The sequence below is a fragment of the Desmodus rotundus genome, chromosome 9, assembly GCF_022682495.2.
Source record: "Desmodus rotundus isolate HL8 chromosome 9, HLdesRot8A.1, whole genome shotgun sequence".
NCBI classification, from domain to species: Eukaryota; Metazoa; Chordata; class Mammalia; order Chiroptera; family Phyllostomidae; genus Desmodus; species Desmodus rotundus.
In genome coordinates this window covers 15,745,887-15,764,214 of record NC_071395.1, presented here as the reverse complement: position 1 = coordinate 15,764,214, position 18,328 = coordinate 15,745,887, and the positions used below count along the sequence as shown (strand labels likewise).

Below are 18,328 nucleotides of genomic sequence, written 5' to 3'. Positions count from 1 at the left end.
AGTTGGCTTTGTTAGAATGTGATGATTCAATATGCATTTTAATTTCTCTTAATTTTAAAAGCTTTGAGATTAAGTGTATAATCTTAAACTTTAAAAAAATCTATGATGGTCTGTAAGATTTTAAGAGCTTCTTATTTATTTACCGTTTTACTAGTTTGATAAATTTCTTTGGTTTTAATTTAAATTAATGTTTATTTCCACCTGAAGTTTGGAGCGATAGCTTTGGAACATCTATTTCTGTTTTAAAATGGTGGTCTTGGACTCTTAAATTGCCTGTGAGTCTGAGGTTGCAGAGGGATAGGCTTAGATCTTGGTAGATGGGAGGGATTTCCCCCAGGGACAATGTGGGGTAGTATGCTGGTTGAGAGGGCAGTCTCGGAAGGAAAGTTATATTTTGAGTATAAAAAGGAACAGCTCTTTTTTTTTTTAATGAGTCTTATTTATTTTTAGAGAGAGGGGAAAGGAAGAAGAAAAAGAGGGAGAGAAACATCAATGAGTGGTCACCTCTTGCACACCCCCTACTGGGGACCTGGTCTGCAACCCTGACTGGGAATCGAACTGGCAACTCTTTGGTTCCAGGTCAGCATTCAATCCACTGAGCCACACCATCCAGGGCAGGATCAATTCTTGAATCCTTGTGACTTCTAACTCTATTGCTTAAACAATGAACAACATTTTAAAAAGAAGTAGTAGAAAATCAAGTATTGTCCTTGACTGCATTCAAGCTGAGCAAGTGACAGATAAGTATAGTATTTATTCTTTTTCAAGTAAGATTTACATGATTAAATATGAAATGAAACTATAGCCGATAGATAATCAGATACCTCAGGATGATGTTTGGGAAGCTGGGTTTCCTGAAGATATGAGGCTTAGTTATTTTAGCCTGGGGATTTTGCCTGGGGAAAAATGTATGTGCCTCAAGAGCTGAAGGGCTATTCAGGAAGAAACAAAGTAAAATGGCATCTATTTTAATGTGTAATTTCTATATTTCATACTTAATCTCATCCTTGGCAGAAATGTCAAAATATACTCGCTGCAAACCATCTCTGAAGCCACATCTACACTACCAAATTGAACTGGTTACATAATGTCCTTCAGAATCAAATTGTTTTCATGGGGAGAAGAGGGTCCTTTCTAGGTAATTCTCTGAAGGCTAGGGCATGCTCCAGTAGAATCAAAATGAAGATGGGGTGTATTTCAAATACAGGAAAATATAGCCTGAAGAAACTGCTGCGGGGGTTGGGGGTAGGTTTTAAAATTGGTCTATTGGCCTTAAACATCAATTCAGTTCCTTTCACATCATTTTCTGTTTCTACTTACTGCCATTTAAGTTTGAAATAACGCTTCTCTTCATTTATGTTTAGTTTTTGCTTTATTTTACCTTCACCCAAACAGTAGCTCATGCTAGAAATGATAGTACAGTTCTGTCCCTTATTTCCTTCTCTACCATCCTTTAGAGATCAAATCATTCCAGCTGCATCAGTTACTATTTAATTTAAAATCAAGTTCTTATTAATAGAATAGCTACAGTTCTGTTTTATATAAATGCCTTTCTTTTGCTTACCCTAGAGTGGAAGTAGACCCCTTGAAGGAATTAAAATGGTAAAGTCTACCATTTATTCTGTCACCACATGGCTGTTGTTTATTGTTATTTAATCAAAAATCAAGTTTCTGTATTTAATGACTTGGAAGATGCATTACATTTTGTCAAAGTCTAAGAATTTATGAAGAATAAAGAGCCTTTGGAATCCCCGAAAGATCAAGAACAGGATGTGTACAATTTTGCTGTTTAATACAAATGTAAGCATTAGTATTTATTATTGAGTTTAATATTTTGTATCTTGCTTCCTTCAACATATACTATATTATAGTGTGTTGATCATTCAATAGCTCAGGATTTACAGAAAACTTTTTTTAGTATGGTTTTTCTCTTTCATTTGAATTTTCTCCAGGTTGTTTGGTAAAGAGCAAATAAATTTGTGCCTAATGAGGGCATTTATCTTATATAAAAACCTGTCTGGTGTGTATGGAGGTAATCCACAGAACTGACAGACTGCCGAATGGTCGCCATCATCTGTTAATGATGCCCAGACTAGTACTGCTGAAGTAACAGAGGTAACCTTGACAGTGACAATCAGTGCCGCATGCAGACATGGCCTTTGATACTTAATGATTAGGATGCACATAAAGCATATCGCGTTGGTTGGCTTAAATCATAGTATTAGTTCTCTAACATTTAAAATTCTTAGAAATGTTAGATAAGTGCACTTTTCACTAGAAGATTAATTTTTTATTAAAATAGCTATTAAAAAAGCAAAACACAGCATTTCTAGAAACTTTTCTTTTCTTTTAGTAATACTTGATTGGTTGAAAATGTTTCCCTGGTCAAATAGGTCACCTTATGCTCTTTTAAATCGCATTACTTGGAATACTTCCGAAAGTAGTTTTTCCCCCAAATGTCAAATTATATACCTTCTTTGCCCCCTTTATAAGGGGAAATTTTATCACAGAATGAGACTATTGTGTTTAATTCACTGAAAGGAATTATAATTTCAAACATCTCTTTATGATGTTTTCAACAGGATCTTATGTAACATATAAGTAATATCTTTTTAATGGAATATAGCCCTGGGCTTTCCTCTATTTGACAGGTATTGTGGCTTGCAAAGAAAATCACACAACTGAGCAGCATTAAAATAAGACATGCACTTCATACATGCATGCAGTAAAAAGCATACAGTGGGCCAGCTTTTTAAAAATAGTCTTCAGTGATAATTTGAGATTTAAAAAAAAATTTTGTCATATCTCTTGTGATTCTCTCCTTCTTCAGCCAGTTGTAGCGATCCATGTACTGTCCATAGGGGGGATCACGGTACACAAAGATATCCTTTGTGGGAACCTTAGAATATGCTTGGATTAGAATTTTCAAAACTGCGTTTCAAGAAGACATTGGGGCATAGGATTTCCCCGACATTTGTCCCCTGGGGGAAACAGCATTGGTTGCCATACGGGTCTCCCCCACACCTCTAGTGCTCTGTGTGGGTGATGAATCTTCAGACGACTGGCGACCAAGCAGTTAGCTTTGTTAACCTCGGCTTTTGTATTTGAAACTTGGTTTTCAGTCTTATCCCTGCCTACTGCAGCAGTAGGGCCTTTAGACAACAAGACTTTCAAAAGTTGAAAGGCACTAAGTCAGTCCCCTGGAAACAATGCAGAAACCTCGATTCAAACTGTAAATACGAAAATGCAGAGTACATTAAACAGACATAGAAAAATGGATTTCTGTCTTTTGTAGTAAGGTAATTGGGCACCACTGCTTGGCAGGAGCTGGTGCTATTGAGCCGGCTGTAGCTGCCACAGGTTGATAGGCAGGTGATCAGGCAGCTTCCACTGGGGTCTGCACAGGAGGCCTACCTAATATGCTGTCTGCCCTAAGGGCCTATGGGAACACAGTTGGATTATTATGTTAATGCATGAGCCTGCTGCCCTCTTCCTATCCCAGCTGGGTTCCCTGTTGTTAGGAACTGCTTTGCACTGACAGTGGAGTAATATGCTTCATGATTGAAAGGGCAAAGGGGCTTGGAAGAAGAAAAAAAAAAAAGAATAGGCCTGCACAGATATGTAAATGAGGGAAGGAAATCTGTAGGAAAATTTTGCTCTAAGTAGAAAGAGAAAGTTTATTAGAAAGTTCTTTTTCTCATAGCATTCTGTAAAACCACTAATTTCTTAATTACTTTCTGGACATGCTTTTCTCCCTAACACTGGTGTGGAGTACACGGTGATGGTTTCCAAAACAGGCACGCAGGCTGATGATGCGTTCGAGCTAAGATGCTCTAACGCAGTGGTACCCAGGAGGGGTGCTGACCGGATGTTAGGGGTTTTTTTTTGCAGCACCTTCATTACTACTTAATACTCGTCCCTCAGTTATTCTACTATATTTTATTATTTAAAAAGTTAATTGTGAAGATGCTGAAAGATTTATATTTTATGTTGACATCGCTTTTATTGCTCTTTATTTTTGATGCAGCTTAAACCGAATAAACCTATCTTTTGGGAGCAGCTGGGGTGGAGGAGAGGAAGTGGTCAGATGGAGTAGAAGGGTATTTGTGGGGTGAAGATTCTGAGTCTGGTATGAACGGTGGCTCAGATTTCAGTAGTTTTGTTTTCAGTTGAGGTTTTTAATGTTGACACTATAGCATAGTGAAAGAGTATGGGATTTTTTTTTTTACAAATCCTGGTTCACTATTTACTAGCTATCTAATTTTAGATAAATTACTTTTCTGCTCATCCACCTCACCTGTAAAATGGGTGTATTATTAATTTTAAGTGAGAGGATAATGAATATAAATCACTTAGTCTGATAGAGTAAGTACTCATAAGTGCTTGCCATAATAATAATATTTAATTGCCTTAATAGATAACAGTTATAATTTTTAGTTATTAGATCATTATTTTCATATATATGGCTATAAACATTTTCAATGGATTTCGGTAGATCAAAGATTTTTATCTTTTTTCCGCACAGTATCTATCTACCTTTCTTCTTACCCAGATTCACCAAATGGAAGTGGTTTTACCTTCAGTCAGAATTTGAGACAAAAATATTCAGTTAGGTATTATTTAACTTAAAGCATTAATGCTAGGATATATTCTTAAACAATAAGCAATACTTCAAATGCTGAAAGAAAAATTGAAGGGGGAGGGTAGAGGTGGGAGAGGGAGGTGGGACTGGCTGGGGTGGGGTGGAGGGAAGGGGAGAAAATGCAGACAATTGTAACTGAATAAAAATAAATTAATTAATTAAAAAAAATAAACCATTGACATTAAAAAAAAAAGAAAAATTGAATAGAAGAGAAAATCTAGTTGGGTCAGTGTTCTAGATAGCTTTTGGTGATACTTTCAATAGATGCCTAAATTTGGGAAGTTTCTAAATATTTCTAAGTGTGTGTACCTGTTTCTAATATATTTGTTTATTTAAAGTAACTTAAAATGGTACTGTGTGACTGGGGACTATTTTAAATAGGCCCCTGGTGTTTATTACTTAGTCAGCCCTGCCCCTGTTGCCCAAGATGCCGCGTCTGAAGGTGATGTGTGCACAGAGCCTGGCGCACGCTGAGGGAGTGGGAAACGGCGGTCACTGTTGCATGCCCATGCACGTCCCCTGCCCACAGCCCAGCCTGCGCGAGTAATGCCGTGTAGATTTAAAAGGAGGAACTTCAGGGAGATTCTAAAGGTCAGCAAATACTTAAAGTCTGAGTCTAGTTAGATTCTGTAAGCTAGTAGGGTGGTTGCCATATATCTGGTGAAAAAGAAACCACATGATTCTCTATAATTCTTTCTAATCATTTTAATATTCCAGCAAAAACCTTGTAAAGATTAGGCTACATATCTGTTACATTAGAAAAGAGACTTCTTTCTGAGAAGGTAATTATGAGTTTGACTTTATACATATAGAACAAAGGGATAAGGAACGTATCTGTCTAAACAATCCCTCTTTATGGTTATAGCAAATTCTTTTATATGTCTCTGTATTACCCATTTAGTTAGTTGTGTGTGTGTGTGTGTGTATGAATATTCATGTGGGTACATGAAAATACATGTGTATATATGTCTGTAGCTATATATAATGTCTACATCTCAAAATCTGATGTGTACCTAGGGGTATTTCAGAGGAGCTCTAGTCAAACACATACCTTAAGATTTCACTTGTATGTGGAATCTAATGAACAAACTGAACTAACAAGCAAACCAGAGACCAACTCATAAATAGAGAGCAGGATGATAGCTATTGGGGGGCTTAAGGGATTGAACAAAAAGCGAAAAAGACCCGTGGACATGGACAACAGTGTGGTGATTGCTGTGGGGATGAGTTATAAGGGGGTTAAATGGCAATGGAAAATGTTGTTAATGGCATTTTAAAGGATGCATGAAGTTTGAACAATGTTTGTTAAGTTGTTAGGACTGAAGAAAAGACTTTAGAGAAAGCAACAGACTATGAGATATATAGAGAAATAGTCGAAAGGATTGATTACACCATTTTTACATCCTTGTTCTCCCACCAATAATAGTCTAGACCAGGGGTGCCAAACTCAATTTCACCGGGGGCCATATCAGTCTCATGGTTGTCTTCAAAGGGTCGAATGTAATTTCAGGACTGTGTAAATGTAACTACTCCTTAACAGTTAAGCAAGAGCTTGGCACTGCCGCCGGGTAGAAACAAGGTGCTGGGCCAGATAAAACAAGGTGGAGGGCTGGATTTGGCCTGCAGGCCCTGTGTTTGCCACCTGTGGTCTAAACTGTACACGCTGTTGCTATACATTGCTATACATCTGCCCCAAACATAGCTGTTGTACATAGAAAGAAGCCCATCACAGAGTCAAAAGTAAAATTTGTTTTAAAGGAAGTCTACTTTGCATAGAAACCATCAAAAAGGACATCAAGAATACACTGGGAGGAATAAAAAGTAGGTTGGATGAAGCAGAGGATTGAATTAGTGATTTGGAAGACAAGGTAGAAGAAAACACCCAAAGAAGCAAAAAAAAAAAAAAAAAAAAAAAAAACCCCAAAACAATTAAAAATAATGAGAATAGTTTAAGGAACTTTTGGGACGACATGAAGCATAACAATGTCTGCATCGTAGGCGAACCAGAAGGAGAAGAGAGAGATCAAGGGACTGAGAACCTATTTGCAGAAATATTGACCGAAAACTTTCCTAACCTGGTGAAGGAAAAAGAAACACAAGTCCAACAAGTGCAGAGAGTCCCAAACAGGTTGAACCGAAAGAAACCTACACCATGACACATCATAATTAAAATGCCAAAGCTTAAAGACAAAGAGAGAATCTTAAAAGCAGCAAGAGAAAAGCAGTTAATCACCCATGAGGGAACTCCCATAAGACTGTCAGGTGATTTCTCAACAGAAACATTTCAGACCAGAAGGGATTGGCACAAAATATTCAAAATGATGAAAAACAAGGACCTACAACCAAGGCTACTTTATCCAGCAAGGCTATCATTTAAAAGAAGTCTACTTTGAAGAAAATCTATGTAGTCTATTTGGTTTAAATAAACATTTGTCCATTGCTTGGTTTTTTTTAAAGTTAGCTTTGGATTTACCTCATTTAATTCTTACAACTACATACTAAGATTACACCCATTTTTCTTTTATATGAGGAAACAGGCTTGAAATGGTTAAATTAAACTTATTGGAGGTCCTTTAGCTATGGAGCTGAATTCAGATCTAGTAAGCTGTCTAGCGCCCTCTAGTGCGTGGCTACATGTGGCTGTTTTACATGGAAAATTACATACTGAAACAGCCCTTTTCTCCCAGTTTCCCTCCAGTCTCTGAGTTGTGTCCTATCATTTTTGTGCAGAAGGTTGTATCAAATTAGGCATAATTCTTTCACATAGAGCTACGAGAATGGATCAGGGATAGATGAGGAAAAAACCATGCCAACAAGGTTGTGTGTGTGTGTGTGTATGTGTGTGTGTTTCCCAACCCCTGTCTTTTAGGGTTGACTGGCTAGGTAGCTTAGCAACTTGGTATTATCTCATACTGATGATCTCTAAGAACTGGTCTAAATACTAGTAAAACTTGGCTGCAAAAGTTGTATGAATAGTGAGTAGTTAACAGGAAGCTGACAGTTCAAGGAAATAAAGGCCAGAACTTGAATTTGCATTAGTTTCCTTAAAGAGAAACCTAACCTTGGAGATAATAACCTGCTAAGTATACAACAAGACCCTGAAGATAAAGAGAAAAGTTACCTAAAGGCAATTGGGCATACACTAACAAATCAGATTTTTACTTCCTGATAAAGCCTGTTCTAACCACTGGACACTGATGGGAACATGGGGAGGTAGGCCTGGCTTTCAGCATGCTCTTGGATTTTGCAGAGAGCCCCGAAAGCCCCAAGAATGAGATTTGAGGGGTTCTATCCAAGCAGACCACCAGAGGTGAAGGTGTCTTCTTACACCCGGGAAATCCCAACAGCCTGTTCGAGTAGGTTGTAGTGAGAATGGACAATTGAAAACAGGTGCTCTGCCCTAGGCTTCCCTCCTAGGGTCTCACATTTTTAGCATTGTCCTTTTACAAGAAGAGGCTGGGGCTGAGAGTCCCGATTTCGGCAATGGTTCGTCTCACTTATTCCTCTCAAGCACTGAACTTCCCTGGGCCTTATTTTTCACATCTTTAAAATAGAATAATACATACCTCATAGGGTAATTTAGAGAATTAAGTGAAATAACACATTGTTTGGCACACAGAGGAAGCTTAATAAAAGTCAGCTTTTTTTTTCTGCTTAGGAAATGCTATTTTGAAGGAAAAGTAAAGAAGTTAAGTCATTTCATTATGAATTCCTGGGTCAGAAAAACAGGGTTTTTTTCTTGCTCCTGGAATTTTATGCATATCTCCCATTTAAGATTTTGTGAGCTCCTTGATCTAGGGGAAAAAATGAAATTCAGCTTTATTAACAACAGGCCCTGGAAGGCAGTTTGTAGACGGTTGAGGCTGGGTTAAATGGGAGCCGAGGGGGGGCGTTGCTGGGGTTTGGAGGTGAAGCAATTTGTTTTTGTACTTGTATCAGTGCTTTTACTCCTTTTAATCTCATTTCTAGTCCCTCAGGTTCCATAATAAAGTCTTCAGTACTATACATTTTTATTAACCATCTTTTTTGTACTCTAATTTGCATTTCAGATAATATAACAAAATGTATGTGTTTCAAATATTCACTGCATAACTGTGATTAGAACATGTAATCCCTCAAAAGATGTTAATTATAATTTAAATTCACCCTGAATTTAATTAAGTGAGTTGGGGATTAGAAAGTAGATGTAAGGAGCAGTTAAGGGAATACTTTTTTGAAAAGCAACTATATTTTTTCTAAAAAAAAAAAAGTAAACCTTGTTTTAACTTTAAGATTAGAAAGATAAGGGAAATACAGAAGACAAGGGAGAAAGCAGGTTAAAGGACATGTTAGAAAAATCTTAAAACTATGTTCACAATTTGGATCTTGAATTTAAGCTAATTGTGGTTTAAAAAGAGGGCTGGTTGGAGTAACTTCCTCATTTATATTCTTGAAGAGTTTTTCAGTGCATGTTAGCTCACTTGGTGTCTCGTAAAGACTTCAGTTCAACTGAGATCTTTCAGAACTGCAGAGAATGATTGCGAAGTGGCAACAGAGGTCTTTCAATCCAACTGTTACCTGATGCTTCCATCTTCCTTACAATATCCTGGCCAAGGCGGTGCTTTGTGAATAATTAGATGTAATAAGCACTTGGAGTATAGACAATTCACATTTAAGCAGTGTTTTCCCATGGCAAGGTTTTACTGTTAAATTTTCCTAGGAACATGTTTCAAATCAATTCAATCTAAGATGATCCAAACACAGTTTTAAATGCAAAGCTATCATTTTTATTTTAGGTCATCTCTTCATTTTCAAATGTGCCTAGAAGAGGAAAATATTTATTTCATAAACCTATTTTGAATGAGTCATACCATAAATGTGAAGCACAAGCCACTTTAGATGGTGTGTGTGTGTTGTTAGTTATATGCACTGGCTACCTAATAATTAACTGGGCTCCATAAACAGATAATTTTTTAAAAAAAGAAATTTCAAATGTTCTCTTAATGGAAATATTTCATGTAAAAATTCAGGTGAGAAGCTCTGTCTTTGCTTCATAAGAAATTGAGCTTCATGGATCTGACTTTACAGGTAAAATAGTCCCTTCAACTTTGTCTGTACTATTGTAAGTAGTAGTTCAGGGTAAGTAATAAATTCTGTTTTAAAGGAAATAAAAACTCTGTTTTTACCTAAGATATTCTCTGTGGCTCTTAGTATTTAAACTCTCATTCATTTTGCCTGCAACCTGAGATCATTCTACATTAATTGTCTTTAACTTCCCCAAAATGACTTCTTTGATAATGACTGTCTTGGGTTCTTTCTCTAATAACATAAAATTGTCATTCTTAATGAAATGACTTTGTCGTGGGCGGGGGAGGTAGGTTCACATTGTCACATAAACAATTGTTGGCCAATGTCATGTCCAGAGAGTGGCTTACCCTTCATTCAGGGCCCACCTCCTAGTTATAGGCGGTCTTCCAGAATGACTGCAGGTAACTCTATGTTCTCGTACCACTTAAAATCTTTTTAATAACTTGGGTTTCTTATTACAAAAGCTATCTGTGTTTTCAGTGAATAATCTAGAAAATATAGAAACAAAGAAACAGAGAAAACAAAACAAAATAAAGGAAATACCATAACCGCACTGGAAAGGCTAGAGTCAGAGAAATGATGGCTGACTGGGCTGAGACACACGTGAGATATTAAAGTGCATCTTGGAGACCCTTTTATCGGAACAGACGTTTAATAAGATGAAATCATATATTGCACACTGGTTTCTGTTCCTGTTTGTCCACCTAATATATTGCGAGCACGTCTCCATAGTATTCTACACCGTTCTTGTCAAATGCTCACTATTCTCACGTATGGAAGGGCAATGATTTGTTTCAGACATGAATAAGTTTGCTGTTAAAAATAATGCCCTGATGACAATCCTTTTAACTAAATCTTTTCATTGTCCTAAATAGATTTTTAAAAGTGTAATTGGTGGACCAAAGGATATATTCAGGCATTTTTAAGGTTTTTCTGCTTCCTGCGTCACTGCCAGCAAGGTATGAAGGGTGTGCAAGGACCATTTCCAGAACTCTCACCAATCACAGGCATTATTATTATTTTAAAGAAGTTTTGCTCATGTGGTCGCTTCCTCCCCACACTACTCTTGTCCTCTGAGTTCAGGTTGGTCCCTGTTGTACAGACAAGGAATCCACATAATATTTTATAGAAATGTGTATTTAATAAACATTTTTATTTCATCTCTCCACCCCCAGTTTCTGTTGCTCATATTGAGAATAAAACCAAAGGAAAACATTTAGAAAGTTTTCTGTTTCTTTATTTTACTTCAACCCAAAGAACTGCACACTGCAGTTGCTGAATTCGTTGTTTAACTAGATCTCTAACCGTGTTATAAATGGTGCCTGTAGAAGGGTCTGGGACCTTTAAGCTTTTTTTTTTTTTAATCACATCTTAAGATCTTGGAGAAACTGATCTAGGAGTGTTTGGGCTACTGTTATTACAGCGAAACCTTCTGAGAGTATCTTCTCAGGTAATTTTTTTTTAGAGAAAGTCACTTACAGATATAAAACGTTTGACCAGAAGAAAGCCTCAGGTTGTCAGAGTTGCTTATGCACCGTGGTTCAGCGGGGCCCCTTTATTAAATCACTCTTGGCAGTCCATCCGTCCTGGTGCTACAGCTACCGCATGGACCTCTAAGCTAATACACCTTCAATCACTGCAGAAGGAGAGCCTTAATAAAAATGTGAAGTCGATTTAGCGCTTCACTGCTCACTGACTAGTGTTTTACGTTTTAGTGACTCTACACAATTTCCATCCCGTGTATTTTTGATATTCACATGTATCTTATTTACATAGTATATTAGAGTCCAATAAAGATTAATGGCCTAGAGAAGGAAGTGTTTGGGAGCTTTCCCTTGTAATCCTGACTCAGCCGCTGCCAGGAATTGTGTGATGCTGAGCGAGTCACTTCCCACACCGTGCTTCTGTCCAGTTGTTATTTGTACAAGCAGGGAGTTGGGGAGATGGTCTCTAATATTTCTTCCCGTGTTACTCTATTATTTGTAGAAAATTAAATTATACTCTGCTGGGTGTGTAACCTATTGAAACTTCTATTTTAAACCTCAGCTATGCTTTTGTAGGAAATAAGAAGAATTGCTATATTTGGCCCCCTAAAAAATTTGAATAACTAGAATTTAAAAAGGAGAAAATCCATATTATTTAATGATAAATAATACAGTAGAAATTTCACTTAAAATCAATTAACTTTAAAAAATAATTAGTATGTCATAGTAATTACTGAAAATATGTTTAATTTTTATTTAAAAAATGAAACTAAATTATGAAAATAAGCTTACTTTATAATTCAGCCAATAAAATTCTGATTACATTATAACTATTCACCAGTTCTTGGTGTGAATGAGGAAAGGCTCAAATGTTGTTTTGGAGGGTGTTATATAATTGTAGTTTTCCCAGGAAAATCATATGATGACATGATTTCGCAACTCTCCCTCCTGTTTATTTTTGCAAAACAATCAAAGACACAAATGCAAAAATTTAGGCATCATCAATTTTCACAGGCGCTCTCATTTAAAAATATATTCTAATTATTCTCCTTTCGACTACCTATCTCGTCAGTTATTTTTTTCTTACTTGTCATTGTCTTTGTTCTGATTTCATTGACTTAATGAAATCCTGCATCTCTTGTAGGACTTACAATTATATTTAGCAACTTATTTGCATTGTATTTGTGATGTATTATCAGATGTCTGTATAATCTGTGAGAGTAAACCAACCAAAACTGAAGTACAGAGATAGATATTATTGTGAAATAGTTTGGGTGTGAGTGTGGGAAGGGAAAATGTTTTCTTGGGAATCATGTTAGAAATGATCAGTTCACTACTGAACCTTCTCCTCCTATGGTGTCTTTTGTTTCCCTGCACAACCTAAGTTCTTCAGGGATGGAGCGTGAATATTTGTACAGTTGACTCTTGAACAATGAGGTGTTAGAGCACAGACCACCCCCCCCCCCGACATGCAGTTGAAAATCCACATAAAACTTTTGATTCCTGAAAAACTTTACTAATAGCCTACTGTTGACTGGAAGGAAGCCTTGCCGACAGCAGAAACAGTCAACACATATTTTGTATGTTATATGTATTACATACTGTATTCTTACAATAAAGTAAGCTAGAAAAAACAAAATGTTATTTAAAAAATCATAAGGATTTATTGAGGATAGCTATCTGACAGGTATGAGATGGTACCTCATTGTGGTTTTAATTTGCATTTCTCTGACAATTAGTGACGTTGAGCATCTTTTCATATGTCTATTAGCCATCTGTATGTTCCCCTTGGAGAAGTGTCTATTGAGGTCCTTTGCCCATTTTTTAATTGTATTTGTTTTTTTGGTGTTGAGTTTTATAAGTTCTTTATGAATTTTAGAGAAACCCTTATGAGATGTATCATAGATAAATATGTTCTCCCATTCAGTGGGTTGCCTTTTATTTTGTTGATGGTTTCCTTTGCTATACAAATACTTTTTAGTTTGATGCAGTCCTATTTGTTTATTTTTTTTGTTTCCCTTGCCTAAAGTGATATATCAGAAAAATACTGCTATGAGAAATGTCTGCGATTTTACTGCCTATGTTTTCTTTTAGGATTTTTATGGTTTTAAGTCTTACATTTAGTTTTTTAATCTATTTTAAGTTTATTCTTGTGTGTGGTATAGGTGTCTAGTTTCATTTTTTTGCATGTAACTGTCCAATTTTCCCATCAGCATTTATCGACTAGATTATCTTTATTCCATTGTATGTTTTTGCCTCCTTTGTCAAATGTTAATTGACCATAAAGGTGTGGATTTATTTCTGGGTTCTATATTCTGTTCCACTGATTTATGTGTCTGTTTTTATGTCAGTAACATGCTGTTTTGATTACTATGACTCTGCAGTATTGTTTCATATCAGCTTGTGTGACTCCTCCAACTTTGTTCTTCCCTTTCAAGATTGCCCAGTCTATTTGGGGTCTTTTGTGGTTCCATATAAATTTTTGGAATATTTATTCTACTTCTGTGAAATTCACCATTGATATGTCTTGATAGGAATTGCACTGAATTTATAGGCTGCTTTGAGTAGCGTGAACATTTTAATGATGTTAATTTTTCCTACCCATGAACACAGCATGTGCTTCCACTCATTTGTGTCCTCTTCCATTTCTTCCTTCACTATCTTAAAATTTTCCAAGTACAGGTCTTTTACAGCCTTGGTTAAACTTATTCCTAGGATTTTTTCTCATTCTTTAAATATCTGAAAAAAAATTTAGGATGTCACATCCTTCATTCCAGATATTGGTCATTTCTATCTCCTCTCTTTCTCTTAGAGCAGAGGTGGGCGGGCTGTGGCTTGCAGGCTAAATCTGACTTCCTCTGTGCTTTTATGTAGTGAGTTAAGTTAGAATGGTTCCCTTTGTGCATTTTTCTAATGGTTAGAAAAAAATCCAAAGAATAAAATTTCATGATGTGTAGAACTTAAGTGGAAATCGAATTTTCATGTCCATAGATGAAGTTTTGCCGGAGCACAACCACGCACATTAGTTTATATAGTATCTCTGGCTACTTATGTGCCAAAATAGCAGAGTTAAAAATTTGTGACCATATGGGCTAATGACCACACGGGCTAAACAGCCTAAAATATTTACTCTGTTGCTGTAGTATAATAAAAAATATATGTAGTCTCTGTCCCCATTTTTTGTCACAGAGCTTAAGCACCCTTAGAACTTCCTGACCGATAAAAGTATCTTTGTTATACTAATGAGGTGACTCGTGATGGGCATCTTGGCAACTTCAGTGTGGGAACTAGTCACCAGAAAACCCAGGCATGCCATCCGAGGGTTGGAACTTTCAGCCATTCCGCCTCTCGGGAAGGAGATACTGAGTTCAATCATGTGGTCAGTGATTTAATCCATTATGCCTACAGTTTTTCATATGCCAATGAAAAACTCTGGACCCTGCAGCCCAGGGACACTTCCCAGGTAGTGAGCACGGATGTGCTAGGAGAGTGATGTGCTCTGAGCTCATGGGACAGGGCCCGGGGCTCCCAGGTATGACTTGCTGTGCGTCCTTTGTCATAGAAGTGTAGATGCTGAGCATAGCATTTTCAGCGAGTTCTGGGAGTTGTTTTCTTGAATTACTGAACCAGAGGGCATCATGGGAACCCCCAAATTTGTGACCAGTTGGTGAAGTGTTGGTGGCCCAGGGACTCCTGAAGTGCACCTGTGGTCCGAAGTGAGAGGGTTTGGGGGAGGCCCGAGCCTTTCACTTGTGGGGTTTGTGCCCACTCCAGCCGCTCCGTGTCAGAACCGCACAGCAGTGTATTCAGTTGGTGTTAGGCCGATTGTGTTGAAATAGGACGGCGGCCTTTTACAGAAAACCTTGTCCGCACCCGGTTCTAAAGGCGTATAGGTTTTGCGGATTACCCCCCATCCCAAAGGAACCAGCTTTTGATTTCATTAATCTCTGTTGTCTTTCTGGTTTTGATTTTATTAGTTTCTGCTCATATCTTTATTTAATTTCCTTTCTGTGCTCATATGCCTTGGAATTATGCAATCTCTTCCCATCTTGGTGTTCATGTTTACAGCTTAAAATTGGCCATGGTGGGAGTATTTACAGCACAAAAATGAGCAAATATTAAAAACTGGTGTTCTCCTCTCACCCTGTGAACCAGTTAAATATTTATCAGGATCGGCATACTACTCGAAACAGCAATAACACAGCTTTTTAAAAAAATTTTTTTCAAGTTAACTCTCTAATAAAATGCCTTTTCATGCTTCAGTAGGTTGGCATACACACAAATAATTGACATCACGAAGTGGTGACAGTACACAGTGACAATACAAATAGGGGACAACTGGAGATCTCATAAATCGATGAGGGTGGTGAAAATATTACAATGTTAAATGTAAATGCCGCTACATCTCTCCTATGACCTAAAAGTTTCACTTTTTAGTCACTTAGCCAAGAAAAAGAAAACAATATTTCCACTGTTTCCGTTTCAGAAAAGACAGTACTGAAACGCTCACGGCCGCTTTGTTCACAGTACTGGGGGAGGAGGGACAGTACCAATGCACTTCTGCCCGAGAGCGCATAAGCACGTGGCGCTGCGGTCGCACAATGAAACAGTGCTCCAAGGGAGGAAGAGCGAAGAACCGCTGTATACACCACAACCTAACAAATACAAGAGCAATTTTCTGAGGGCAATAAGCTAAAAGAAAAAAGTATATATACTGTATGCTTCGATGCCACTAAAACCGAAGAACAGGTGAAAGAACCCCACAGTACCGGGAATCAGAATCGTGTTTTCCTGCCTTGGGAGACGAGGCGAGTTGTATGGGAGAACTTTTCCCAGTAATGGAAACAAGCATAATCAGATTTACATGTCGGCAGCATGGGTCCCTTCATTTGTCTAAATGTATGAAATTGTACACAAAAGAGCTAAGCATTTTATTACATGTAAATTTTTTCTCAAAAAGTAAATAAAGTATAAACAGTATACTCTAGAAAAAATAATAGATATGAATAAGATGAGTCATCTACTCCTTTAGCCACTGAGGACTAAAATATTCCACCAGAGTCAGGAGCCTGAAACAAATCCTCCTCAAAGTCCAGTGTGGATGAATGCATCAGGATGGAAGCTGAAAAATAACTGCTCAGAATAATTTTTATACAAATACTTTCATAAAGGTGCATGACCATAGTTCACAGATCACACTCTCGGGCTCTGAACTCTAATAATCCAAGCACCTTATGGTCATTGCCTTTACCCTAGGTTTCCTAAAGTTCCAACTAAGTTTTACACTGAGGATCACCGAAATTTTGGTAGAGAGCCATCTCAGAGGTTCGAGCCTGGAATAGATTTGTAGGTATAATGTTGGTGAGAGTTACAGAAGCTAAAATAAAGTGAGTGAGTGAGAAATAAATAAGAGAAAAGAGACACATTTTAAAAAGGGAGAGAAAAAGAAAATAGGGAAATATCCCACTCAAAATGGATCTTGAAACCTATATAACACAATAAATAAGGAATGTCACCCATAAACAATATTCTCAGGGGATCTAACATAAACAAATGATCTCCATGAAAAGTTAAGTCAGAAAAGGAAAGGACTTAGTAATGAAAAATGTGATTCAAAATGTAAATTTTAAATCCAGAATCTAAAGGAGATTGAATAGTCTCTGATCCCGAAATCAGGAAGATAGGAGAGGCTGGTTCCCTTTGTTAGTGCTTAGAGTGTTTTGCTTTTTGAGGAAAAGTGTCTTGAGTAGTTGATCTGCAGAAGTCCCTTGCAGTTCCGTGGTGAGATTCTGCAGTACCTATGGTAAGTTATTTCCCAGAAGGTGGCGGGAAAGCTATTTTATTGCTAATGAAAAGCTGATGAAAGAGTTATTGCTGAGGGATTGATCCACTGCCCTCTTAAGAAGCTCTGAGATTCCCAGTCCTAATGGATGGGAAGGAGCAGAAATAACAGAGGTAGGTAGCTGGAGTCTAAAATTTGCAAGAAACATTAGATGGCTTGACATAGGTTGTCACTTAGGTTTTGTGGATGCCCTTCTAAACAAAGTGTTGTGGGAATTCTTGGCCAATTTCTCCGTTGGCGTGCTGAGAGCTTAGTAGATGCGTTGTTGACATTGAATAGAGCTTCCATTAATTGATCAGAGAAGTGCTGGTTGTATATCACTAGAAGGTACTGAAAAGGCCATTTTGAAGGAAATTTTAGTAGTTAATTTCTGTGCTGCCATAACACTTGATCCCATTGATCTTGTAGCATAGCCATTACGATGTCTCTCTCTTAGCTCTGTTCCCTGAGCGGTGGTCTATTGTCCTTATTTCTATATTCTCTGTGCTTGGCTTAATAGATTGTTTAATAAATTTGTATTGAATGAATGCATGATTAAAGGGGTATTTATTTTAGTCCTCTTAGACAGGAAATAGGAAACCCAAAAGATTGAAAAACAAACTCCATAAATAGGCATTTTTAAAAGGATCTGATGTCAAGTAATATGTAATATTTTAAGGAAGTTTTATCCAGCTACATTACAAATATTTCTTTTCAGTTTAATAATTGATATTCTGAGTTACACATACCCACAGTTTGTTCCTCTGAGTATTCGGTGTTAATATAACAAGTAAGACTCTGTAGGTAGATTCTTCTTAGCTTTATCCTCAATTTCATTTAATTTTAGTCAGACATTGATTGGGCACCTAGTGTGTGCACAGAATTGTTCAAGATCTGTCTGAGGATTAAAGAGAGAACCTCTGAAATATTAGGTGTACTTAACATAACATTCATTGTATACTTTTTTTGCTAGTAAACACATAATCAGCACAAAAGCCTTGAAAATGAGGAAAAAGCACATAGGAAAAAAATATCCATAATCCCATTACCCCAACATAACCACTATTAGTGTTTTGGCGTATGCCTTTTTTGTATTGTTCCTCTACAAATGTCTTTTAAAAATAAGATGTAAAATAGGCAGTGGGTGAAATAGGGAAGGTACAGGGAGTGTCTGGAGATGAGCTCCTTCTGGCTCTGCCATTAGCCAGTATGACCTTGGGGATTTTCTTCACTTATGAAGGGCTTGTCATAGTATCTAAGGGCCCTTCTCACTTGAAAATTCTGATTTCATTGAAATTGAATACCTTTAAAGAC

At 37.2% G+C, this 18,328-nt stretch overlaps 1 protein-coding gene across 4 annotated transcripts in view; it reads left to right on the top strand.

Annotated features, from left to right (window-relative positions):
- SLC10A7 (solute carrier family 10 member 7) overlaps positions 1–18,328 on the top strand; it is a 195,069-nt gene that overhangs the window by 30,208 nt on the left and 146,533 nt on the right. Inside the window, exon 5 of one of the 4 annotated variants that reach the window (XM_071219156.1) lies at positions 451–582. The exons of the other annotated variants lie outside the window; for them this stretch is intronic. Within the exon in view, the coding sequence (XP_071075257.1) occupies positions 451–546 (96 nt within the window). The 3' untranslated portion in view covers positions 547–582. Of the gene's footprint in view, positions 1–450; positions 583–18,328 lie in introns of those variants that run through there. 4 annotated transcript variants of the gene reach the window in all.